Here is a 27,687-nt window from a genome sequence, read left to right as displayed (position 1 = left end):
AGAATAGAGTGGTGGAGAGAAGAAGAGGGTGGTGGAGAGGAGAAGAGAGTGGTGGGGAGGAGAAGAGAGAGTGGTGGAGAGGAGAAGAGAGAGTGGTGGAGAGGAGAAGAGGAGAAGAGAGAGTGGTGGAGAGGAGAAGAGAGAGTGGTGGAGAGGAGAAGAGAGAGTGGTGGAGAGGAGAAGAGAGAGTGGTGGAGAGGAGAAGAGAGAGTGGTGGAGAGGAGAAGAGAGATGGTGGAGAGAAGAAGAGAGTGGTGGAGAGAAGAGAGTGGAGGAGAGGAGAAGAGAGAGTGGTGGAGAGGAGAAGAGAGTGGTGGAGAGAAGAAGAGGGTGGTGGAGAGGAGAAGAGAGTGGTGGAGAGGAGAAGAGAGTGGTGGAGAGGTGAAGAGAGAATGGTGGAGAGGAGAAAAGAGAGTGGTGGAGGGGAGAAGAGAGAGTGGTGGAGAGGAGAAGAAAAGAGAGAGTGGTGGAGAGGAGAAGAAAATAGAGAGTGGTGGAGAGGAGAAGAGAGAGTGGTGGAGAGGAGAAGAGAGTGGTGGAGAGGAGAAGAGAGAATGGTGGAGAGGAGAAGAGAGAATGGTGGAGAGGAGAAGAGAGAGTGGTGGAGAGGAGAACAGAGAATGGTGGAGAGGAGAAGAGAGAATGGTGGAGAGGAGAAGAGAGAGTGGTGGAGAGGTGAAGAGAATGGTGGAGAGGAGAAGAGAGTGGTGGAGAGGAAAAGAGAGAATGGTGGAGAGGAGAAGAGAGAGTGGTGGAGAGGTGAAGAGAATGGTGGAGAGGAGAAGAGAGAGTGGTGGAGAGGAGAAGAGAGAGTGGTGGAGAGGTGAAGTGAATGGTGGAGAGGAGAAGAGAGAGTGGTGGAGAGGAGAAGAGAGAGTGGTGGAGAGGAGAAGAGAGATTGGAGGAGAGGAGAAGAGAGATTGGTGGAGAGGAGAAGAGAGAGTGGTGGAGAGGAGAAGAGGAGACGAGAGAGTGGTGGAGAGGTGAAGAGAGAGTGGTGGAGAGGAGAAGAGAGAGTGGTGGAGAGGAGAAGAGAGAGTGGTGGAGAGGAGAAGAGAGAGTGTGGAGAGGAGAAGAGAGTGGTGTGTGGGTGTTTGATGGTGTGGAGAGGAGAAGAGAGAGTGGTGGAGAGGAGAAGAGGAGAAGAGAGAGTGGTGGAGAGGAGAAGAGGAGACGAGAGAGTGGTGGAGAGGAGAAGAGGAGAAGAGAGAGTGTTGGAGAGGAGAAGAGGAGACGAGAGAGTGGTGGAGAGGAGAAGAGAGAGTGGTGCAGAGGAGAAGAGAGAGTGGTGGAGAGGAGAAGAGAGAGCGGTGGAGAGGTGAAGAGAGTGGTGGAGAGAAGAAAGGAGAAGAGAGTGGTAGAGAGGAGAAGAGAGTGGTGGAGAGGAGAAGAGGAGAAGAGAGTGGTGGAGAGGAGAAGAGAGAGTGGTAGAGAGGAGAAGAGAGTGGTGGAGAGGAGAAGAGAGTGGTGGAGAGGAGAAGAGGAGAAGAGAGTGGTGGAGAGGAGAAGAGAGAGTGGTAGAGAGGAGAAGAGAGTGGTGGAGAGGAGAAGAGAGTGGTGGAGAGAGGAAAGGAGAAGAGAGTGGTGGAGAGAAGAGAAAGTGGTGGAGAGGAGAAGAGAGAGTGGTTGAGAGGAGAAGAGAGTGGTGGAGAGGAGAAGAGAAGAGAGAGTGGAGGAGAGGAGAAGAGAGAGTGGTGGAGAGGAGAAGAGGAGAAGAGAGAGTGGTGGAGAGGAGAAGAGAGAGTGGTGGAGAGGAGAAGAGGAGAAGAGAGAGTGGTGGAGAGGAGAAGAGGAGACGAGAGAGTGGTCGAGAGGAGAAGAGAGAGTGGTGGAGAGGAGAAGAGAGAGCGGTGGAGAGGTGAAGAGAGTGGTGGAGAGAAGAAGAGAGTGGTGGAGAGAAGAAAGGAGAAGAGAGTGGTGGAGAGGAGAAGAGAGAGTGGTAGAGAGGAGAAGAGAGTGGTGGAGAGAAGAAAGGAGAAGAGAGTGGTGTAGAGAAGAGAAAGTGGTGGAGAGGAGAAGAGAGAGTGGTTGAGAGGAGAAGAGAGTGGTGGAGAGGAGAAGAGGAGAGAGAGTGGAGGAGAGGAGAAGAGAGAGTGGTGGAGAGGAGAAGAGGAGAAGAGAGAGTGGTGGAGAGGAGAAGAGGAGACGAGAGAGTGGTCGAGAGGAGAAGAGAGAGTGGTGGAGAGGAGAAGAGAGAGCGGTGGAGAGGTGAAGAGAGTGGTGGAGAGAAGAAGAGAGTGGTGGAGAGAAGAAAGGAGAAGAGAGTGGTGGAGAGGAGAAGAGAGAGTGGTAGAGAGGAGAAGAGAGTGGTGGAGAGAAGAAAGGAGAAGAGAGTGGTGTAGAGAAGAGAAAGTGGTGGAGAGGAGAAGAGAGAGTGGTGGAGAGGAGAAGAGGAGAAGAGAGAGTGGTAGAGAGGAGAAGAGGAGAAGATAGAGTGGTAGAGAGGAGAAGAGGAGAATAGAGTGGTGGAGAGGAGAAGAGAGAGTGGTAGAGAGGAGAAGAGAGTGGTGGAGAGGAGAAGAGAGTGGTGGAGAGAAGAAAGGAGACGAGAGTGGTGGAGAGAAGAGAAAGTGGTGGAGAGGAGAAGAGAGAGTGGTGGAGAGGAGAAGAGAGTGGTGGAGAGGAGAAGAGAGAGTGGAGGAGAGGAGAAGAGAGAGTGGTGGAGAGGAGAAGAGAAGAAAGGAGAAGGGAGTGGTGGAGAGGAGAAGACAGTGATGGAGAGAAGAGAAAGTGGTGGAGAGGAGAAGAGAATGGTGGAGAGGTGAAGAGAGAGTGGTGGAGAGGTGAAGAGAGAGTTGTGGAGAGGAGAAGAGAGAGTGGTGGAGAGGAGAAGAGAATGGTGGAGAGGTGAAGAGAGAGTGGTGGAGAGGAGAAGAGAGAGTGGTGGAGAGAAGAAAGGAGAAGAGAGAGTGGTGGAGAGGAGGAGAGGAAAAGAGAGAAGAGAGAGGACAGAAAAGGAGAGAGGAGAGAGGGAGAAGACGAGAGAGGAGAGGAGAGAAGAGGAGAGAGGAGAAGAGAGGAGGAGAGAGGAGAGAGAGGAGAAGAGAGGAGAGATGAGAAGAGTGGTGGAGGGAAGAGAGGGAGAGACAGTGACTACGTTTACATGCACACAGTATTCCAAACAGAGCTCATATCCAGCTTCAGGTCTTATTCGGGATAAGCTGCTCACATGCACCTTTCATATCCCTCTCATAAGTATCCCTGTATCTATGAATAAACAGAATATTCCTCATTGAATATGGGTTAAACGGAATAGTAACTGAAATCTGGTCACTGACGGTAGGCCAACAGTACAACCTCTCACATGTAGTATAACATTAACTCTTGTTGCAGTGAAATTATACAACAATAATGTTGAATTTGTCTTGGGAACAGGAGTGGAGAAATATATGATTTATTTACTTCGGCATCTCTTGAGAAAATGTGAATGGGCGTGTACTGTGTTATCTTTGACACTGTTATGCAAGCAGACAGTATTCCAACCACATCAGATATGCACCCAAGACCAACTGAAGTCTTAAAACCGGTCAAACGGATAAGATTTGGACATTTTGCAAAGGATCAATCTTTCCAGTGTTTTGGATGTTACTGAGTTTTCTCCCCGGTCCCTAAAGGAAATAGAACACTTTATCAGTGTTAAGTACATTACTAATGCATTCATTCTATCAATGTAAGACAGTATTCTGCTGAGCACTACTTTATTTAGTCTTCTGGGGAAACAAGTTATGACAGAAGAGAAGCTGTATGTATCTAACTATAGTTGACAAACAAATGGCCAACCAAATGTCAATAATTATAACACTGGCCAACCAAATGTCGGAAATTATAATACTGGCCAACCAAATGTCATTAATTATAATACTGGCCTACCAAATGTCATTCATTACAACACTGGCCAACCAAATGTCATTAATTATAACACTGGCCAACCAAATGTCATTAATTACAACACTGGCCAACCAAATGTCATTAATTATAACACTGGCCAACCAAATGTCATTAATTATAACACTGGCCAACCAAATGTCAGAAATTATAATACTGGCCAACCAAATGTCATTAATTATAATACTGGCCAACCAAATGTCATTAATTATAACACTGGCCAACCAAATGTCATTAATTATAACACTGGCCACCCAAATGTCAGAAATTATAATACTGGCCTACCAAATGTCTACCAAATTATAATACTGGCCAACCAAATGTCAGAAATGATAATACTGGCCAACCAAATGTCGGAAATTATAATACTGGTCTACCAAATGTCTACCAAATTATAATACTGGCCTACCAAATGTCGGAAATTATAATATTGGCCTACCAAATGTCTACCAAATTATAATACTGGCCTACCAAATGTCTACCAAATTATAATACTGGCCTACCAAATGTCAGAAATGATAATACTGGCCTACCAAATGTCTACCAAATTATAATACTGGCCTACCAAATGTCTACCAAATTATAATACTGGCCTACCAAATGTCGGAAATTATAATACTGGCCTACCAGATTTCGGAAATTATAATACTGGCCTACCAAATGTCAGAAATTATAATGTGTTCTACCAAATGTCTACCAAATTATAATATGGCATACCAGATGTCGGAAATTATAATACTGGCCTACCAAATGTCAGAAATTATAATGTGGCCTATCAAATGTCTACCAAATTATAATACTTGCCTACCAGATGTCAGAAATTATAATACTGGCCTACCAAATGTCGGAAATTATAATGTGGCCTATCAAATGTCGGAAATTATAATACTGGCCTTCCAAATGTCAGAAATTATAATACTGGCCTACCAAATGTCGGAAATTATAATACGACCTATCAAATGTCGGAAATTATAATGTGGCCTATCAAATGTCTACCAAATTATAATACTGGCCTACCAAATGTCGGAAATTATAATATGGCCTACCAAATGTCTACCAAATTATAATACTGGCTTTCCAAATGTCTACCAAATTATAATACTGGCTACCAAATGTCTACCAAATTACAATATGGCCTATCAAATGTAAGAAATTATAATATTGCCTACCAAATGCCTACCAAATTATAATATGGCCTATCAAATGTAAGAAATTATAATATGGCATACCAAATGGCAGAAATTATAAGCAGAAACTTGTCTAAGTTAGATGTGGAAGGCTCCGGCCATAGCACCGGTGCAGGAAGCTCCGGGCCGTGGACCGTCATTGGAAGCTCTGGGCCGTGGACCGTCACTGGAAGCTCTGGGCCGTGGACCATCACTGGAAGCTCTGGGCCGTGGACCGTCACTGGAAGCTCTGGGCTGTGGACCGTCACTGGAGGTTCCGGGCTGTTAACCATCGCTGGAGACTCCGGACTGTACACACGCACTGGTGGACGGGAGCCGGCACAGGACGTACCAGGCTGGGGAGGCGCACTGTGGCTGATGACACACTCTTCAGGGCAAGGTGCAGAATACACCTAACCAACATCTCTCTCCGATCTTCCTCCTCCAACTGCTCCATCGACTCCCAGCTCTCTCCTCGTCTCGGCCAACCGCCCCTTGTGCCTCCTCCCAAAACAAATCTTGGGGTTGCCCTTAGGCTCCTTGTGGCTGCGGACCCCGGCGTCGTCGATGTCCTCCATTAGGAAGGGTCTCGCATCCACCTCACGCCCTGACCATAGAGGACAATACTTGAGTATCCCGATTAAAAACAGGATGTTGGTGTGTGGCTGTTTACCAACCTGATTGCCTTAAATATAATATGTTTTCTCTCTGTCCTTTGATACACCTGTACTGACCTCGCTAGCTGGATAGAAGTGGGGGTGAAACAAGTAGTGGATCTGGTGGTTGTTGTCCTTGATTATTTTTTTTGCCTTCCTGTGACATCGGGTGTTATAGGTGTCCTGGAGGGCAGATAGTTTGTCCCCGGTGATGCGTTGTGCAGACCTCACTACCCTCTGGAGAGCCTTGTGGTTGTGGTTGTGTGCAGTTGCCCTACCAGGCGGTGATACAGCCTGACAGGATGCTCTCAATTGTGCATCTGTAAAAGTTAGTGAAAGTTTTCGGTTTCAAGCCACATTTTTTCAGCCTCCTGAGTTTGAAGAGGAGTTGTTGGGCCTTCTTCACCACACTGTCTGTGTGGGTGGACCATTTCAGATTGTCGGTGATATGTACACAGAGGAACTTAAAACTTTCCAACTTCTCCACTGCTATTCCGTCAGTGTGGATAGGGAGGTGCTCCCTTTGCTGTTTCCTGAAGTTCCTGATCATCTCTTTTGTTTTGTTGACATTGAGTGAGAGGTTATTTTCCTGACACCACACTCCGAGGGCCCTCACCTCCTCCCTGTAGGCTGTCTTGTCATTGTTGGTTAATCAAGCCTACCACTGTTGTGTCGTCTGCAAATTTGATGTTTGAGTTGGAGGTGTGCATGGCCACACAGTTGTGGGTGAACAGGGAGCACAGGAGAGGGCTGAGAATGCACCCTTGTGGGATGCGGATCAGCTGAGTGGAGACGTTGTTTCGTACCTTAACCACCTGGGGGCGGCCTGTCAGGACCCTCGGAGTGTGGTGTCAGGACCCAGTTGAACAAGGTAGGGTCCAGACACAGGGTCTCAAGCTTAATGACGAGTTTGGAGGGACTCTGGTGTTGAGCTGAGCTGTAGTCAATGAACAGCATTCTTACATATTCCTCTTGTCCAGATGGGCTAGGGCAGTGTGCAGAGTGATGGCAATTGCATTGTCTGTGGACATATTGGGGCGGTAAGCAAATTGGAGAGGGTCGAGGATATGATCCTTGATTAGTCTCTCAAAGCACTTCATGATGACAGAAGTGAGTGCTATGGGGCGATAATCATTTAGTTCAGTTACCTTAGCTTTCTTGGGAACAGGAACAATGGTGGCCATCTTGAAGCATGTGGGGATAGCAGACTGGGATAAGGAGAGATTAAATGTGTCCCGAAACACACCAGCCAGCTGGTCTGCGCATGCTCTGAGCACGCGGCTGGGGATGCCGTCTGGGCCGGCAGCCTTGCAAGGGTTAACACGTTTAAATGTTTTACTCACGTCGGCACTCAAAGAAGTTGTTTAGTTTGTCTGGGACGGGGCTGGTTTTCTTTTTGAAATCCGTGATTGACTGTAGACCCTGCCACATACATCTCGTGTTTGAGCCGTTGAAATCGCGCTGGTACCTGTCTGGTCGACCTGGAACTGAGGCTACTACGGGACTGAACAATTATCCACATAAGCCCTGGCACCCAGTTGGCTTCCGTGTTGCTTTAACCATTAATAACTCAAAAAGTAAACGTCCAATCTAGAGGGCGCACATTTCCATGTCTTCAAAACAGTATTTCATGGTCAGATTTGCCAAAAGGAGGGCGGGAGAGGGCCTTGTATGCATCGTTGAAGTTAGAGTCGCAAGGGGTCGAGTGTGTTACTCGCTTGTGTACTGCAATCGATATGCTGATAGGATGTAGGTAGCCTTGTTCTTAGATTAGCTTCATTAAAATCCCCAGCTACAATAAATGCAGCTTTAGGATATCTGGTTTCCAGGTTGCATAAAGTCCAGTGAAGTTCCTTGAGGGCCGTCTTGATATCTGCTTGCGGGGGGATCTACACGGCTGTGAAGATAACCAAGGAAAGTTCTCTTGGGAGATAATACGGTCGGCATTTGATTGTGAGGAATTCTAGGTCAGATGAACAAAAGGATTTGACTTATTGTATGTTGTTACAATTACACCGTGAGTCGTTAATCATGAAACATACACCCCGCCCTTCGTCTTACCAGAGAGATGTTTGTTCCTGTCGGCACGATGCTCTGAAAATTTGGTTGGCTGTACGAACTCCGACAGCTAGCCATGTCTTCGTGAAACAGAGTACGTTACAATCCCGGATATCTCTTTGGAAAGCAACTCTTGCCTTAATTTCGTCGACATTCTTAACTAAGGACTGGACATTAGCGAGTAATATACTCGGAAGCGGTGGGTGGTATGCATCTGAAGCCTCACTAGAAGACCACTCTGGCACAATCTCTCTTCCGACGGCATTGTTTTGGGCCGGCCTCTGGAATCAGTTCAAATACCCTGGGTGGTGCTGACAAAGGATCCACTTTGGGAAAGTCGTATTCCTGGTCGTAGTGCTGGTAAGTTGACGTCTCTCTGATATCCAATAGTTCTTCCCGGCTGTATATAATAACACTTAAGGTTAACTGGGCTAACAATGTAAGAAATAATACATACAAAAAACCAAAATACTGCACAATTTCCTAAGGACTAGAAGCAAAGCTGCCATTTCTATCGGCACCGTCTTGCTGTATAACAGGATGTTGGTGTGCATGTAAAGCTATAACAGGATGTTGGTGTGCATGTAAACCTGTAACAGGATGTTGGTGTGCATGTAAAGCTATAACAGGATGTCGGTGTGCATTTAAACCTACAACAGGATGTTGGTGTGCATGTAAAGCTATAACAGGATGTTGGTGTGCATTTAAACCTACAACAGGATGTTGGTGTGCATGTAAACCTATAACAGGATGTTGGTGTGCATGTAAAGCTATAACAGGATGTTGGTATGCATGTAAAGCTATAACAGGATGCTGGTGTGCATGTAAATGTGGTCAGTGTTGTGACAGCCCTCTAGAAATCCTCTTTCCATTAAAAGCTTGTCCTCCCAGGCTGGGAAAATAAATATGTAATCAGTCTCTCTATGCTCCAACATGATCTTAACCAGTCTCTCTATGCTCCAACATGGTCTATTTAACCAGCCTCTCTATATGCTGCCTCCAACATGGTCTATTAAACCAGTCTCTCTATGCTCCAACATGGTCTATTTAACCAGTCTCTCTATGCTCCAACATGGTCTATTTAACCAGTCTCTCTATGCTCCAACATGGTCTATTTAACCAGCCTCTCTATATGCTGCCTCCAACATGGTCTATTAAACCAGTCTCTCTATGCTCCAACATGGTCTATTTAACCAGTCTCTCTATGCTCCAACATGGTCTATTTAACCAGTCTCTCTATGCTCCAACATGGTCTATTTAACCAGCCTCTCTATATGCTGCCTCCAACATGGTCTATTAAACCAGTCTCTCTATGCTCCAACATGGTCTATTTAACCAGTCTCTCTATGCTCCAACATGGTCTATTTAACCAGTCTCTCTATGCTCCAACATGGTCTATTTAACCAGCCTCTCTATATGCTGCCTCCAACATGGTCTATTAAACCAGTCTCTCTATGCTCCAACATGGTCTATTAAACCAGTCTCTCTATGCTCCAACATGGTCTATTTAATCAGTCTCTCTATGCTCCAACATGGTCTATTTAACCAGTCTCTCTATGCTCCAACATGGTCTATTTAACCAGTCTCTCTATGTGCTGCCTCCAACATGGTCTATTAAACCAGTCTCTCTATGCTCCAACATGGTCTATTTAATCAGTCTCTCTATGCTCCAACATGATCTATTTAACCAGTCTCTCTATGCTCCAACATGATCTATTTAACCAGTCTCTCTATGCTTCAACATGGTCTATTTAACCAGTCTCTCTATGCTCCAACATGGTCTATTTAACCAGTCTCTCTATGCTCCAACATGGTCTATTTAATCAGTCTCTCTATGCTCCAACATGATCTATTTAACCAGTCTCTCTATGCTCCAACATGGTATATTTAATCAGTCTCTCTATGCTCCAACATGGTCTATTTAACCAGTCTCTCTATGCTCCAACATGGTCTATTTAACCAGTCTCTCTATGCTCCAACATGGTCTATTTAACCAGTCTCTCTATGTGCTGCCTCCAACATGGTCTATTTAATCAGTCTCTCTATGCTCCAACATGGTCTATTTAACCAGTCTCTCTATGCTCCAACATGGTCTATTTAACCAGTCTCTCTATGCTCCAACATGGTCTATTTAACCAGTCTCTCTATGTGCTGCCTCCAACATGGTCTATTTAACCAGTCTCTCTATGCTCCAATATGGTCTATTTAACCAGCCTCTCTATGCTCCAACATGGTCTATTTAATCAGTCTCTCTATGTGCTGCCTCCAACATGGTCTATTTAATCAGTCTCTCTATGCTCCAACATGGTCTATTTAACCAGTCTCTCTATGCTCCAACATGGTCTATTTAACCAGTCTCTCTATGCTCCAACATGGTCTATTTAACCAGTCTCTCTATGCTCGAACATGATCTATTTAACCAGTCTCTCTATGCTCCAACATGGTCTATTTAACCAGTCTCTCTATGCTCCAACATGGTCTATTAAACCAGTCTCTCTATGCTCCAACATGGTCTATTTAACCAGTCTCTCTATGTGCTGCCTCCAACATGGTCTATTAAACCAGTCTCTCTATGCTCCAACATGGTCTATTTAACCAGTCTCTCTATGCTCCAACATGGTCTATTTAACCAGTCTCTCTATGCTCCAACATGGTCTATTAAACCAGTCTCTCTATGTGCTGCCTCCAACATGGTCTATTTAATCAGTCTCTCTATGCTCCAACATGGTCTATTTAACCAGTCTCTCTATGCTCCAACATGGTCTATTTAACCAGTCTCTCTATGCTCCAACATGGTCTATTTAACCAGTCTCTCTATGCTCCAACATGGTCTATTTAATCAGTCTCTCTATGCTCCAACATGATCTATTTAACCAGTCTCTCTATGCTCCAACATGGTCTATTTAACCAGTCTCTCTATGCTCCAACATGGTCTATTTAACCAGTCTCTCTATGCTCCAACATGGTCTATTTAACCAGTCTCTCTATGTGCTGCCTCCAACATGGTCTATTTAACCAGTCTCTCTATGCTCCAACATGGTCTATTTAACCAGTCTCTCTATGCTCCAACATGGTCTATTAAACCAGTCTCTCTATGCTCCAACATGGTCTATTTAATCAGTCTCTCTATGCTCCAACATGGTCTATTTAATCAGTCTCTCTATGCTCCAACATGGTCTATTAAACCAGTCTCTCTATGTGCTGCCTCCAACATGGTCTATTTAACCAGTCTCTCTATGCTCCAACATGGTCTATTTAACCAGTCTCTCTATGCTCCAACATGGTCTATTAAACCAGTCTCTCTATGCTCCAACATGGTCTATTTAATCAGTCTCTCTATGCTCCAACATGGTCTATTTAATCAGTCTCTCTATGCTCCAACATGGTCTATTAAACCAGTCTCTCTATGTGCTGCCTCCAACATGGTCTATTTAACCAGTCTCTCTATGCTCCAACATGGTCTATTTAACCAGTCTCTCTATGCTCCAACATGGTCTATTTAACCAGTCTCTCTATGCTCCAACATGGTCTATTTAACCAGTCTCTCTATGTGCTGCCTCCAACATGGTCTATTTAATCAGTCTCTCTATGCTCCAACATGGTCTATTTAACCAGTCTCTCTATGCTCCAACATGGTCTATTTAACCAGTCTCTCTATGCTCCAACATGGTCTATTAAACCAGTCTCTCTATGCTCCAACATGGTCTATTTAACCAGTCTCTCTATGTGCTGCCTCCAACATGGTCTATTTAACCAGTCTCTCTATGCTCCAACATGGTCTATTTAACCAGTCTCTCTATGCTCCAACATGGTCTATTTAATCAGTCTCTCTATGCTCCAACATGGTCTATTTAACCAGTCTCTCTATGTGCTGCCTCCAACATGGTCTATTTAACCAGTCTCTCTATGCTCCAACATGGTCTATTTAACCAGTCTCTCTATGCTCCAACATGGTCTATTTAATCAGTCTCTCTATGCTCCAACATGGTCTATTTAATCAGTCTCTCTATGCTCCAACATGGTCTATTTAACCAGTCTCTCTATGCTCCAACATGGTCTATTTAATCAGTCTCTCTATGCTCCAACATGGTCTATTTAACCAGTCTCTCTATGCTCCAACATGGTCTATTTAACCAGTCTCTCTATGCTCCAACATGGTCTATTAAACCAGTCTCTCTATGCTCCAACATGGTCTATTTAACCAGTCTCTCTATGCTCCAACATGGTATATTTAATCAGTCTCTCTATGCTCCAACATGGTCTATTTAATCAGTCTCTCTATGTGCTGCCTCCAACATGGTCTATTAATCCAGTCTCTCTATGCTCCAACATGGTCTATTTAATCAGTCTCTCTATGCTCCAACATGGTCTATTTAATCAGTCTCTCTATGTGCTGCCTCCAACATGGTATATTAAACCAGTCTCTCTATGCTCCAACATGGTCTATTTAACCAGTCTCTCTATGCTCCAACATGGTCTATTTAACCAGTCTCTCTATGCTCCAACATGGTCTATTTAACCAGTCTCTCTATGCTCCAACATGGTCTATTTAACCAGTCTCTCTATGCTCCAACATGGTCTATTTAACCAGTCTCTCTATGCTCCAACATGGTCTATTTAACCAGTCTCTCTATGTGCTGCCTCCAACATGGTCTATTTAACCAGTCTCTCTATGCTCCAACATGGTCTATTTAACCAGTCTCTCTATGCTCCAACATGGTCTATTTAACCAGTCTCTCTATGCTCCAACATGGTCTATTTAACCAGTCTCTCTATGTGCTGCCTCCAAAATGATCTATGACACAGCCATCTCTCCCTCAGTGATCAGCTGCTGTGGTTGGCTGTTAGGACATTCTATGAAACAGCCATCTCTCTCTCAGTGATCAGCTGCTGTGGTTAGCTGTTAGGACATTCTATGACACAGCCATCACCTCAACTGGCAGCACCTTGAGGTTGATCTGTCTCTCTCCTCTGGTCTCTCTCCTCTGGTCTCTCTCCTCTCGTCTCTCTCCTCTCGTCTCTCTCCTCTCGTCTCTCTCCTCTCGTCTCTCTCCTCTCGTCTCTCTCCTCTCGTCTCTCTCCTCTCGTCTCTCTCCTCTCGTCTCTCTCATCTCGTCTCTCTCCTCTCGTCTCTCTCGTCTCGTCTCTCTCCTCTCGTCTCGTCTCTCTCCTCTCGTCTCTCTCCTCTCGTCTCTGTCCTCTCGTCTCTGTCCTCTCGTCTCGTCTCTCTCCTCTCGTCTCGTCTCTCTCCTCTCGTCTCTCTCCTCTCATCTCTGTCCCCTTCTCTCCTCTGGTCTCTCTCCTCTGGTCTCTCTCCTCTGGTCTCTCTCCTCTGGTCTCTCTCCTCTGGTCTCTCTCCTCTGGTCACTCTCCTCTCCTCTCGTCCCTCTCCTCTCCTCTCGTCCCTCTCCTCTCCTCTCGTCTCTCTCCTCTCGTCTCTCTCCTCTGGTCTCTCTCCTCTCGCCTCTCGCCTCTCTCCTCTCGCCTCTCTCCTCTCGCCTCTCTCCTCTCGCCTCTCTCCTCTCGCCTCTCTCCTCTGGTCTCTCTCCTCTGGTCTCTCTCCTCTGGTCTCTCTCCTCTCGTCTCTCTCCTCTGGTCTCTCTCCTCTGGTCTCTCTCCTCTGGTCTCTCTCCTCTTGTCTCTCTCCTCTTGTCTCTCTCCTCTCGTCTCTCTCCTCTCGCCTCTCTCCTCTCGCCTCTCTCCTCTCGCCTCTCTCCTCTCGTCTCTCTGGTCTCTCTCCTCTGGTCTCTCTCCTCTCGTCTCACTCCTCTCGTCTCTCGTCTCTCTGGTCTCTCTCCTCTTGTCTCTCTCCTCTCGCCTCTCTCCTCTGGTCTCTCTCCTCTGGTCTCTCTCCTCTCGTCTCTCTCCTCTCGTCTCTCTCCTCTCGTCTCTCTCCTCTATCTCCCCTTTGCCCCCCTTCTCTCCTCTGGTCTCTCTCCTCTGGTCTCTCTCCTCTGGTCTCTCTCCTCTCGCCTGTCTCCTCTCTCCTCTCGCCTCTCTCCTCTCGCCTCTCTCCTCTTGTCTCTCTCCTCTGGCCTCTCTCCTCTGGTCTCTCTCCTCTCGTCTCTCCTCTCGTCTCTCTCCTCTCGTCTCTCTCCTCTCGTCTCTCTCCTCCTCTCCCCTTTGCTCCCCTTCTCTCCCCTTCTCTCCTCTGGTCTCTCTCCCCTCGTCTCTCTCCTCTGGTCTCTCTCCCCTCCTCTCCCCTCATCTCTCTCCTCTCGTCTCTCTCCAATTGTCTCGTCTTTCGTTTCTCTGCCCTCTGCCCTCGATTGTTGATTGATCTCCCATGGAAAATCAGTGCTGATCACACACACACTCACTCACTCACTCACTCACTCACTCACTCACTCACTCACTCACTCACACTTACACATACTTTCAAACAAACACACATTATCACACACACGCACACTATCACACAAACACACACAAGCACTCTTTCCACTGGGAAAACCATTGTTCAATCAACATAGTTTCCACATAATTTTAACCAAAATAATCAATGTGATTTCGCATTGAACTGACGGCTGTGCCCAGAAGGTTCCTCCTGTTTCAGAAGGAACCCACAGTACCTTATAGTCTGCATTACCCTATGGGCTACATTACCTTATAGTCTACATGACCTTATGGTCTGCATTACCTTGTGGTCTACATTACCTTATGGTCTATATTACCTTATGGTCTATATTACCTTATGGGCTACATTACCTTACCTATCACTCCTCACATAAACACCTCATCACTCCTCACATAAACACCTCATCACTCCTCATGTAAAGAAACACCTCATCACTCCTCACGTAAAGAAACACCTCATCACTCCTCACATAAACACCTCATCACTCCTCATGTAAAGAAACACCTCATCACTCCTCACGTAAAGAAACACCTCATCACTCCTCACGTAAAGAAACACCTCATCACTCCTCACGTAAAGAAACACCTCATCACTCCTCACATAAACACCTCATCACTCCACACATAAAGAAACACCTCATCACTCTACACATAAACCCCTCATCACTCCTCACATAAACACCTCATCACTCCTCACATAAAGAAACACCTCATCACTCTACACATAAACCCCTCATCACTCCTCACATAAACACCTCATCACTCCTCACATAAACACCTCATCACTCTACACATAAACCCCTCATCACTCTACACATAAACCCCTCATCACTCCTCACATAAACACCTCATCACTCTACACATAAAGAAACACCTCATCACTCCTTACACCCTGTCACCAAAGGCAAAAGTACTATAAACAAACACACTTCATGTCTCAAATCTGGCTGTTCTGGGTCAACTCTACAATGTTCCTCTAAACTTGTATTATATCAAATCAAAGTTTATTTGTCAAGTGCACGGGATGCCGTAAGGTGTAAACAGTACAGTGAAATAAATACTTACTATCTCTTCCTCAACAATGCAGAGTTTGTCAAATCCAGAATAGGATCTTAAGCCAGATCAAATAGAATACACAGTATGATACAGTGCCTTCCGAAAGTTCAGACCCCTTGACTTTTTCCACATTTTGTTACGTTACAGCCTTATTCTAAAATGTTTTTTTTGTTATTCAATGTACACACAATACCCCATAATGACAAAGTCCCCGTCCCAGTCCCAGTCCCAGTCCAAGTCCTAGTCCCAGGGCACCGCCCGTGGCACCGCCCGTGGCACCGCCCGTGGCACCGCCCGTGGTCGCACACATGGTACCACCCTCAGTTTCTTCAGAATCTGTTGTTTTTTCTCTCTCTCGGTTGTATCAGTTACTTTTGTTGCTGTAGTAGCTCTAGATTTACAAACCATGTTCTTTAATTTGAAGACGCCACCTGCTGTGCTCTCTGTGGGCAGCGTGATCCGCCTGCTAGCTCCTAGCGGAAGTGTGAGTCTGAGGTGCCAGGAGTCTGCAGTGATTTCTGTCAGCACTGGTTCCACTGCAGGGGTGTGCAGTGATATCTGTCAGCACTGGTTCCACTGCAGGGGTGTGCAGTGATATCTGTCAGCACTGGTTCCACTGCAATGACTTCTGTCAGCACTGGTTCCACTGCAGTGACTTCTGTCAGCACTGGTTCCACTGCAGTGACTTCTGTCAGCACTGGTTCCACTGCAGGGGAGTTGCAGTGATTTCTGTCAGCACTGGTTTCACTGCAGTGATTTCTGTCAGCACTGGTTCCACTGCAGTGACTTCTGTCAGCACTGGTTCCACTGCAGGGGTGTGCAGTTATTTCTGTCAGCACTGGTTCCACTGCAGTGACTTCTGTCAGCACTGGTTCCACTGCAGGGGTGTGCAGTGATATCTGTCAGCACTGGTTCCACTGCAGTGATATCTGTCAGCACTGGTTCCACTGCAGGGGTGTGCAGTTATTTCTGTCAGCACTGGTTCCACTGCAGGGGGATCCAGAGGTGACGGGGGAGCTGTATTTTATTGTGATGGAAGTCGAGATTTAATTGTTTGTTTTCATATGCAATTATTTATGTCTAAAATATGATCTATTTTATTTATTCAGCCCATCTGTGTATTATTTCGTTTACTTTTCTCTGCCACACAAACTCCAACAGTGTTTTCATTTTTTATGTTAATGCACGTCACTGGAATTAAACTTTTATTTGACGTAAATTATTCAAATTCATTTATATTTTATTATTAAACTGGTATCTACTTTCTCAAAACAGAAGATTCATCTATAAAACAAATTATGAGACCTTATTTAGCTGCAACACTGAAGAAAATGTCGTTGAAGAACCAGGTGGGAGCACCGGGCTACGCAATGAAAAGTTGACGGGCAAGATTCATTTATTTTAACCGGAAGGCAACTGGTCAACTATCTAGTAAATATTCGAGGTTGGTGCCTCTTTTTTTTTTTTTTTTGTATTTTTTTATGTTTACCTTTATTTTAACTAGGCAAGTTAATTAAGAACAAATTCTTATTTACAACGACAGCCTAGGAACAGTGGGTTAACTGGTCTAGGAACAGTGGGTTAACTGGTCTAGGAACAGTGGGTTAACTGGTCTAGGAACAGTGGGTTAACTGGTCTAGGAACAGTGGGTTAACTGGCCTAGGAACAGTGGGTTAACTGGTCTAGGAACAGTGGGTTAACTGGTCTAGGAACAGTGGGGTTAACTGGTCTAGGAACAGTGGGTTAACTGGTCTAGGAACAGTGGGTTAACTGGTCTAGGAACAGTGGGTTAACTGGTCTAGGAACAGTGGGTTAACTGGTCTAGGAACAGTGGGTTAACTGGTCTAGGAACAGTGGGTTAACTGGTCTAGGAACAGTGGGTTAACTGGCCTAGGAACAGTGGGTTAACTGGTCTAGGAACAGTGGGTTAACTGGTCTAGGAACAGTGGGGTTAACTGGTCTAGGAACAGTGGGTTAACTGGTCTAGGAACAGTGGGTTAACTGGTCTAGGAACAGTGGGTTAACTGGTCTAGGAACAGTGGGTTAATTGGTCTAGGAACAGTGGGTTAACTGGTCTAGGAACAGTGGGTTAACTGGTCTAGGAACAGTGGGTTTAACTGGTCTAGGAACAGTGGGTTAACTGTTCTAGGAACAGTGGGTTAACTGTTCTAGGAACAGTGGGTTAACTGGTCTAGGAACAGTGGGTTAACAAAAGAGTTCAATTACAACAAACTAGTCAGGTGGCCAATAACCGATAATACGGGATGTAGTATTTCCACTGAAATGTCAAACATGCTAATTGCTAACCCGTTAGCTAACATTTTTACAGAACCAATAACCACAAAACAGTGATGGCTTGATCACAGGATAACACTGTTGAAGGTAAGAACACCTGTAACAGGTATATTTCTGTAGAATATGCTGATAATGCAGGGTTTCAGTTAAACTGAAGCATGCTGACACCTTTACAGGAACTTATCATGGCGCATACCTGTTTCCTCATCGATGGAGAAGCTGCCGATCCCACTGCCTCCTCTGACAGAGTACCTGATGACCCCCTCGTCTCCCCCCTCGTCTCTAGCACTGACCACCAGGACACTGGTCCCTACTCTGCTGTTCTCCTTCACACTGCCCCGCACAGCAAACTCAGAGAAGTATGGAGAGAACAGGTTCTCATCCACATCCACCACCTGGAGAGAAGGAGAGAAAGAGAGGACAGGTGAGGAGAGGAGAGAGAGGACAGGTGTGGAGAGAAGAGAGAGAGAGAGGACAGGTGAGATGAGGAGAGAGAGGACAGGTGAGGAGAGGAAAGCGAGGACAGGTGAGGAGAGGAGAGAGAGGACAGGTGAGGAGAGAAGAGAGAGGACAGGTGAGGAGAGAAGAGAGAAGAGAGAGGACAGGTGAGGAGAGAAGAGAGAGAGAGAGAGGACAGGTGAGGAGAGAAGAGAGAGAGGACAGGTGAGGAGAGAAGAGAGAGAGGACAGGTGAGGAGAGAAGAGAGAGAGGACAGGTGAGGAGAGAAGAGAGAGAGGACAGGTGAGGAGAGAAGAGAGAGAGAGAGAGGACAGGTGAGGAGAGAAGAGAGAGAGGACAGGTGAGGAGAGAAGAGAGACCGATTGTTGGACCGATCTGCAGCCCCTGGACAGATTCCTGCTGTACCCAGATAACCGTGTCCTACGGTCACCAACAGATCAAGGTCAACAGGAACTTAACATTATTTAGGAATACAGCATCAACTGGACAATGAACATCAACTTTCAGAAAACCAAAGTCAGGATTTTCCAGAAAAAGGTCATGAATCAGACCAGCAGACACTCCTTCAAATGAGGGAATACCATAGTTAAACATGTACAATGGGCCAATGGGACCAAACACAGCCTCAGCAACAATCCAATTGGCTAAAGAAAAAGGGAGACACAAATAGACATGGCCGCCCAAAGAGGAGTGTCTATCTGTAACGCTTGTCGTCTAGGGAAGGAGAGGAGGACCAAGGTGCAGCGTGGTAAGTGTCCATATTTTAAATATTTTAATGAACACTGAAAACAAAACAGTAAACAACCAACGAACAGTCCTGTAAGGTGGAACACAACACTAAACAGAAAATAACCACCCACAAAACACAATGGAAAACAGGGTACCTAAATATGGTTCTCAATCAGGGACAACGATTGACAGCTGCCTCTGATTGAGAACTATACCAGGCCAAACACAGAAATAGAAAATCATAGACAAACTAACATAGACAACCCACCCAACTCACGCCCTGACCATACTAAAACTAACATAGACAACCCACCCAACTCACGCCCTGACCATACTAAAACTAACATAGACAACCCACCCAACTCACGCCCTGATCATACTAAAACTAACATAGACAACCCACCCAACTCACGCCCTGACCATACTAAAACTAACATAGACAACCCACCCAACTCACGCCCTGACCATACTAAAACTAACATAGACAACCCACCCAACTCACGCCCTGATCATACTAAAACTAACATAGACAACCCACCCAACTCACGCCCTGACCATACTAAAACTAACATAGACAACCCACCCAACTCACGCCCTGACCATACTAAAACTAACATAGACAACCCACCCAACTCACGCCCTGACCATACTAAAACTAACATAGACAACCCACCCAACTCACGCCCTGACCATACTAAAACTAACATAGACAACCCACCCAACTCACGCCCTGACCATACTAAAACTAACATAGACAACCCACCCAACTCACGCCCTGACCATACTAAAACTAACATAGACAAACCCACCCAACTCACGCCCTGATCATACTAAAACTAACATAGACAACCCACCCAACTCACGCCCTGACCATACTAAAACTAACATAGACAACCCACCCAACTCACGCCCTGACCATACTAAAACTAACATAGACAACCCACCCAACTCACGCCCTGACCATACTAAAACTAACATAGACAACCCACCCAACTCACGCCCTGACCATACTAAAACTAACATAGACAACCCACCCAACTCACGCCCTGACCATACTAAAACTAACATAGACAACCCACCCAACTCACGCCCTGATCATACTAAAACTAACATAGACAACCCACCCAACTCACACCCTGACCATACTAAAACTAACATAGACAACCCACCCAACTCACGCCCTGATCATACTAAAACTAACATAGACAACCCACCCAACTCACGCCCTGACCATACTAAAACTAACATAGACAACCCACCCAACTCACGCCCTGACCATACTAAAACTAACATAGACAACCCACCCAACTCACGCCCTGATCATACTAAAACTAACATAGACAACCCACCCCAACTCACACCCTGACCATATTAAAACTAACATAGACAACCCACCCAACTCACGCCCTGACCATACTAAGACAAAGACAAAACAAAGGAACTAAGGTCAGAACGTGACACTATCTGGTCACTGAACGGGTCGAGACAGCGATGCACCTCCTCCTCCTCTACTATGAGAAATACAAAGACAATATTTTTTCAAGAAAATATCTCAATCATTTCCCAAACTTCTGCGCATTTACTAAAAAATAATAATAATTAACATAAAGCGGTGAATTATTCTGGCTGAGGGAGAAACCTGTGGTGGTTAATTGCTTTACTATCAAATGAAGAGAGACAAACTTATCACGCAAGTCAGAATTACACTTAAACTAAATCTTTATTCACTTACTAAGGGAGCAGGTCAATACAACACACACATGTAAAGTGAATCGATTGAGTGCACTACGATAATGATGGTCATGGCTGGTCGATGACTCACGATCAAATTATTTGTTGAGAGCAAAGAGACAAAAGTACAAAGGTATTTTATAGCCAAGATACACCCCTTACAACCTACATGACAAACAACAGATGTATAGAACGGATCACAATGCTAAGATATAGAACAACATGGTGATGGTTCCACTATGTATTACTGTCAGTTATATACAACAACATGATGATGGTTCCACTATGTATTACTGTCAGTTATATACAACATGATGATGGTTCCACTATGTATTACTGTCAGTTATATACAACAACATGATGATGGTTCCACTATGTATTACTGTCAGTTATATACAACATGATGATGGTTCCACTGTGTATTACTGTCAGTTATATACAACAACATGATGATGGTTCCACTGTGTATTACTGTCAGTTATATACAACATGATGATGGTTCCACTGTGTATTACTGTCAGTTATATACAACAACATGATGATGGTTCCACTATGTATTACTGTCAGTTATATACAACATGATGATGGTTCCACTATGTATTACTGTCAGTTATACACAACATGATGATGGTTCCACTGTGTATTACTGTCAGTTATATACAACATGATGATGGTTCCACTGTGTATTACTGTCAGTTATATACAACAACATGATGATGGTTCCACTATGTATTACTGTCAGTTATATACAACATGATGATGGTTCCACTGTGTATTACTGTCAGTTATATACAACAACATGATGATGGTTCCACTGTGTATTACTGTCAGTTATATACAACATGATGATGGTTCCACTGTGTATTACTGTCAGTTATATACAACATAATGATGATGGTTCCACTATGTATTACTGTCAGTTATATACAACAACATGATGATGGTTCCACTGTGTATTACTGTCAGTTATATACAACAACATGATGATGGTTCCACTGTGTATTACTGTCAGTTATATACAACATGATGATGGTTCCACTGTGTATTACTGTCAGTTATATACAACATGATGATGGTTCCACTATGTATTACTGTCAGTTATATACAACAACATGATGATGGTTCCACTGTGTATTACTGTCAGTTATATACAACATGATGATGGTTCCACTGTGTATTACTGTCAGTTATATACAACAACATGATGATGGTTCCACTGTGTATTACTGTCAGTTATATACAACAACATGATGATGGTTCCACTGTGTATTACTGTCAGTTATATACAACAACATGATGATGGTTCCACTGTGTATTACTGTCAGTTATATACAACATGATGATGGTTCCACTGTGTATTACTGTCAGTTATATACAACAACATGATGATGGTTCCACTGTGTATTACTGTCAGTTATATACAACATGATGATGGTTCCACTGTGTATTACTGTCAGTTATATACAACAACATGATGATGGTTCCACTATGTATTACTGTCAGTTATATACAACAACATGATGATGGTTCCACTGTGTATTACTGTCAGTTATATACAACAACATGATGATGGTTCCACTGTGTATTACTGTCAGTTATATACAACAACATGATGATGGTTCCACTGTGTATTACTGTCAGTTATATACAACATAATGATGATGGTTCCACTGTGTATTACTGTCAGTTATATACAACAACATGATGATGGTTCCACTGTGTATTACTGTCAGTTATATACAACAACATGATGATGGTTCCACTATGTATTACTGTCAGTTATATACAACATAATGATGATGGTTCCACTGTGTATTACTGTCAGTTATATACAACAACATGATGATGGTTCCACTGTGTATTACTGTCAGTTATATACAACAACATGATGATGGTTCCACTATGTATTACTGTCAGTTATATACAACAACATGATGATGGTTCCACTGTGTATTACTGTCAGTTATATACAACAACATGATGATGGTTCCACTGTGTATTACTGTCAGTTATATACAACAACATGATGATGGTTCCACTGTGTATTACTGTCAGTTATATACAACAACATGATGATGGTTCCACTATGTATTACTGTCAGTTATATACAACAACATGATGATGGTTCCACTGTGTATTACTGTCAGTTATATACAACATGATGATGGTTCCACTGTGTATTACTGTCAGTTATATACAACATGATGATGGTTCCACTGTGTATTACTGTCAGTTATATACAACAACATGATGATGGTTCCACTGTGTATTACTGTCAGTTATATACAACATGATGATGGTTCCACTGTGTATTACTGTCAGTTATATACAACAACATGATGATGGTTCCACTATGTATTACTGTCAGTTATATACAACATGATGATGGTTCCACTGTGTATTACTGTCAGTTATATACAACAACATGATGATGGTTCCACTATGTATTACTGTCAGTTATATACAACATGATGATGGTTCCACTGTGTATTACTGTCAGTTATATACAACAACATGATGATGGTTCCACTGTGTATTACTGTCAGTTATATACAACATGATGATGGTTCCACTGTGTATTACTGTCAGTTATATACAACATGATGATGGTTCCACTGTGTATTACTGTCAGTTATATACAACAACATGATGATGGTTCCACTGTGTATTACTGTCAGTTATATACAACATGATGATGGTTCCACTGTGTATTACTGTCAGTTATATACAACAACATGATGATGGTTCCACTATGTATTACTGTCAGTTATATACAACATGATGATGGTTCCACTGTGACAGAGTGAGACAGAGCCACAGAGACAGAGTCACAGAGACAGAGCTTCAGAGACAGAGCCACAGAGACAGAGCCACAGAGACAGAGCCACAGAGACAGAGCCACAGAGACAGAGCCACAGAGACAGAGCCTCAGAGACAGAGCCACAGAGACACAGAGACAGAGCTTCAGAGACAGAGCCTCAGAGACAGAGCCACAGAGACAGAGCCACAGAGACAGAGCCACAGAGACAGAGCCACAGAGACAGAGCCACAGAGACAGAGCCACAGAGACACAGAGACAGAGCCACAGAGACAGAGTCACAGAGACAGAGCTTCAGAGACAGAGCCACAGAGACAGAGCCACAGAGAAAGAGCCTCAGAGACAGAGCTTCAGAGACAGAGACAGAGTCACAGAGACAGAGCCACAGAGACAGAGCCACAGAGATAGAGCCACAGAGACAGAGTCACAGAGACAGAGTCACAGAGACAGAGCCACAGAGACAGAGCCTCAGAGACAGAGCTTCAGAGACAGAGTCACAGAGACAGAGCCACAGAGACAGAGCCACAGAGACAGAGCCACAGAGACAGAGTCACAGAGACAGAGCCACAGAGACAGAGCCACAGAGACAGAGCCACAGAGACAGAGCCACAGAGACAGAGCCACAGAGACAGAGTAACAGAGACAGAGTAACAGAGACAGAGCTTCAGAGACAGAGCCACAGAGACAGAGCCACAGAGACAGAGCCACAGAGAAAGAGCCTCAGAGACAGAGCCACAGAGACACAGAGACAGAGTCACAGAGACAGAGCCACAGAGACAGAGCCACAGAGACAGAGCCACAGAGACAGAGCCACAGAGACAGAGCTTTAGAGACAGAGCTTCCGAGACAGAGCCACAGAGACACAGAGACAGAGCCACAGAGACAGAGCTTCAGAGACAGAGCCACAGAGACAGAGCTTCAGAGACAGAGCCACAGAGACAGAGCCACAGTCACAGAGACAGAGCCACAGAGACAGAGCCACAGAGACAGAGCCACAGAGACAGAGCCACAGAGACAGAGCCACAGAGACAGAGCCACAGAGACAGAGCCACAGAGACAGAGACACAGAGACAGAGACACAGAGACAGAGCCACAGAGACAGAGACACAGAGACACAGAGACAGAGCCTCAGAGACAGAGCTTCAGAGACAGAGCCACAGAGACACAGAGACAGAGCCACAGAGACAGAGAGACATTTTTTGACAAGGACATATACAGAATAATACCCTTCACAATATAACCTTTACACCAATCCAAAGTGTAAACCTACACCCTGATTTTGGACAAAATGACCTAATTAGGATTTTTACTACCAAGGATTATCCAGCCAACTTTCCGACAAACCAGCAACAAGCAAAAGAAGCAGAAACTGAAACATGAAAATATCCATCCAACCTGTAACTGAGTACGAAACCTTCAGTCTGAAGCTACTTCGAAAGCCTTGAATGAAAACAACATGCCAATACACCTCTAGATATTTAACTTTATAAAGACTGAATGCTAAATTAAAAGGCTACCAAGCTTGGAAAAAACAGACCCAGCAGCAACATTAATTAGCACTTAAGTGTAAAGTGAGAGGTGTGAAGCCCCTGGGCCCAAACATGGCAGCACACCCCCCCCCCCTCCCACCCAAATGCAGAGGCCTCTTTGGCCCCCCCGTTCCATGGCTTCCCTCTGTGCAGTAGTCACCACAGTACAGTACCCTTTGGATATGAAAAATGACAAGGCACAGAAAGAGTACAAATAGAAACTCCTCATGGACAATCTGGAGACACTTTTTGCTGACTGCAACAACAATGGGTACGTAAGCAACCTATTCATCTGTCACACGGACCTTCCCTGGGCATGGCACACCGCTATAAGAGCACACTACCCCTCTTTTTAAGAGAGAAGGTGTTGGCGGGACATCAGAACACTGGAAAACGAGGAGCCTCAGATGCCCTCTGTCAACCTGTACAAATATAGAACCGTGTTGGAGGAGGGCCACTTCAAACATTTCCAAAAGGACTTCCACAGAATCAAAAGAGAGAGCACGGCAGGAGAAGCTTTCTCTTGGTGACAACTCCCCAAGCGAGTCTGATCACACCTCTTCAAAACTGTCCTGCAGACGAGGAGAGTCACCCCCCCCCCCCCCCCCCACCAACAGCACTGAACACACCCAGGTCCCACAACTGCACTGCTCTTCCATCATTGAGAGGGATATATTCACAGAGCTGGAGAGAGACATGGTGGAGCTCTGAGAGTTGGAGAGAGACATGGTGGAGCTCAGAGAGACGTGGTGGAGCTCAGAGAGCTGGAGAGAGACATGGTGGAGCTCAGAGAGCTGGAGAGAGACATGGTGGAGCTCAGAGAGTTGGAGAGAGACATGGTGGAGCTCAGAGAGCTGGAGAGAGACGTGGTGGAGCTCAGAGAGCTGGAGAGAGACATGGTGGAGCTCAGAGAGACGTGGTGGAGCTCAGAGCTGGAGAGAGACGTGGTGGAGCTCAGAGAGCTGGAGAGAGACATGGTGGAGCTCAGAGAGCTGGAGAGAGACATGGTGGAGCTCAGAGAGCTGGAGAGAGACGTGGTGGAGCTCAGAGAGCTGGAGAGAGACGTGGTGGAGCTCAGAGAGCTGGAGAGAGACGTGGTGGAGCTCAGAGAGCTGGAGAGAGACGTGGTGGAGCTCAGAGAGCTGGAGAGAGACGTGGTGGAGCTCAGAGAGCTGGAGAGAGACGTGGTGGAGCTCAGAGAGCTGGAGAGAGACGTGGTGGAACTCAGAGAGCTGGAGAGAGACGTGGTGGAGCTCAGAGAGCTGGAGAGAGACGTGGTGGAGCTCAGAGAGTTGGAGAGAGTCGTGGTGGAGCTCAGAGAGCTGGAGAGAGACATGGTGGAGCTTAGAGAGCTGGAGAGAGACGTGGTGGCGCTCAGAGAGCTGGAGAGAGACGTGGTGGAGCTCAGAGAGCTGGAGAGAGACGTGGTGGAGATCAGAGAGCTGGAGAGAGCTCAGAGAGACGTGGTGGAGCTCAGAGAGACATGGTGGAGCTCAGAGAGACATGGTGGAGCTCAGAGAGACATGGTGGAGCTCAGAGAGCTGGAGAGAGACATGGTGGAGCTCAGAGAGCTGGAGAGAGACATGGTGGAGCTCAGAGAGCTGGAGAGAGACATGGTGGAGCTCAGAGAGCTGGAGAGAGACATGGTGGAGCTCAGAGAGCTGGAGAGAGACATGGTGGAGCTCAGAGAGCTGGAGAGAGACGTGGTGGAGCTCAGAGAGCTGGATAGAGACGTGGTGGAGCTCAGAGAGCAGGAGAGAGACGTGGTGGATCTCAGAGAGCTGGAGATAGACGTGGTGGAGCTCAGAGAGCTGGAGAGAGACGTGGTGGAGCTCAGAGAGCTGGAGAGAGACGTGGTGGAGCTCAGAGAGCTGGAGAGAGACATGGTGGAGCTCAGAGAGCTGGAGAGAGACGTGGTGGAGCTCAGAGAGCTGGAGAGAGACATGGTGGAGCTCAGAGAGCTGGAGAGAGACGTGGTGGAGCTCAGAGAGACATGGTGGAGCTCAGAGAGACATGGTGGAGCTCAGAGAGCTGGAGAGAGACATGGTGGAGCTCAGAGAGCTGGAGAGAGACATGGTGGAGCTCAGAGAGCTGGAGAGAGACGTGGTGGAGCTCAGAGAGCTGGAGAGAGACATGGTGGAGCTCAGAGAGCTGGAGAGAGACGTGGTGGAGCTCAGAGAGCTAGTCCACATAATCCAAACAGAACAGACACACAAAACGGACCAGCACAACACCCCCCCTACAGTACCCAGAGGGCTGAAGGGGAGATAGACAGCCTTCTGGGAGAGCAGGCTGCACTCTAGTCTGAGGTGAAAGAACTTGAGGAGAGAGAGGAACACACAGCCCAGCTAACAGAGGACCACACAGCCCAGCTAACAGAGGACCACACAGCCCAGCTAACAGAGGACCACACAGCCCAGCTAACAGAGGACCACACAGCCCAGCTAACAGAGGACCACACAGCCCAGCTAACAGAGGACCAAACAGCCCAGCTAACATAGGACCACACAGCCCAGCTAACAGAGGTCCACACAGCCCAGCTAACATTGCGCTCCTAATTGACTCAAATGGAAAAATACATTGATTGGAAGAAACTTTTGTCAAAAACACTCTGGTGTTCAAAAACCCTGGAGCTGCTGTCTGAGGACCAACTATGGTCCCCCAGCCATATCATAATTAATACAAGCACAATGATGTGCTCTGTGCTCTGAACTGATCTGAAAAGAGCATTCACTCGTGGGCTACCCCAGCCAATAGAATTCTACTTCCATTACGCTCTGGCTCTGCCTACAACAAAATCACAGACCTCAATCTTGCAAAGTTATATGGGTTTTGGTTTGATGCATTGAAAAGGGGCTGATAAAATATTGATTCGATCACAGAAAAAACATTGATCTGTATGAAAAACTAATGGGGTCGAACACAATGACGTTCAATCTCTTGCATCT

General features: G+C 45.7%; 1 protein-coding gene across 1 annotated transcript in view; it reads right to left on the bottom strand.

Moving 5' to 3' along the window:
• Positions 1–27,687, bottom strand: part of fat3b (FAT atypical cadherin 3b) — a 297,423-nt gene that overhangs the window by 207,069 nt on the left and 62,667 nt on the right. Inside the window, exon 18 of the mRNA XM_090226225.1 lies at positions 17,670–17,868. Coding sequence (XP_090082351.1) covers positions 17,670–17,868 — 199 coding nt within the window. The remainder of the gene's footprint in view (positions 1–17,669; positions 17,869–27,687) is intronic.

Source organism: Oncorhynchus mykiss, chromosome 29, assembly GCF_057628025.1.
Source record: "Oncorhynchus mykiss isolate SJ-2025 chromosome 29, ASM5762802v1, whole genome shotgun sequence".
NCBI classification, from domain to species: domain Eukaryota; kingdom Metazoa; phylum Chordata; class Actinopteri; order Salmoniformes; family Salmonidae; genus Oncorhynchus; species Oncorhynchus mykiss.
The sequence above is the reverse complement of the archived record's forward strand: the minus strand, read 5'-3'. Positions and strand labels throughout refer to the sequence as shown.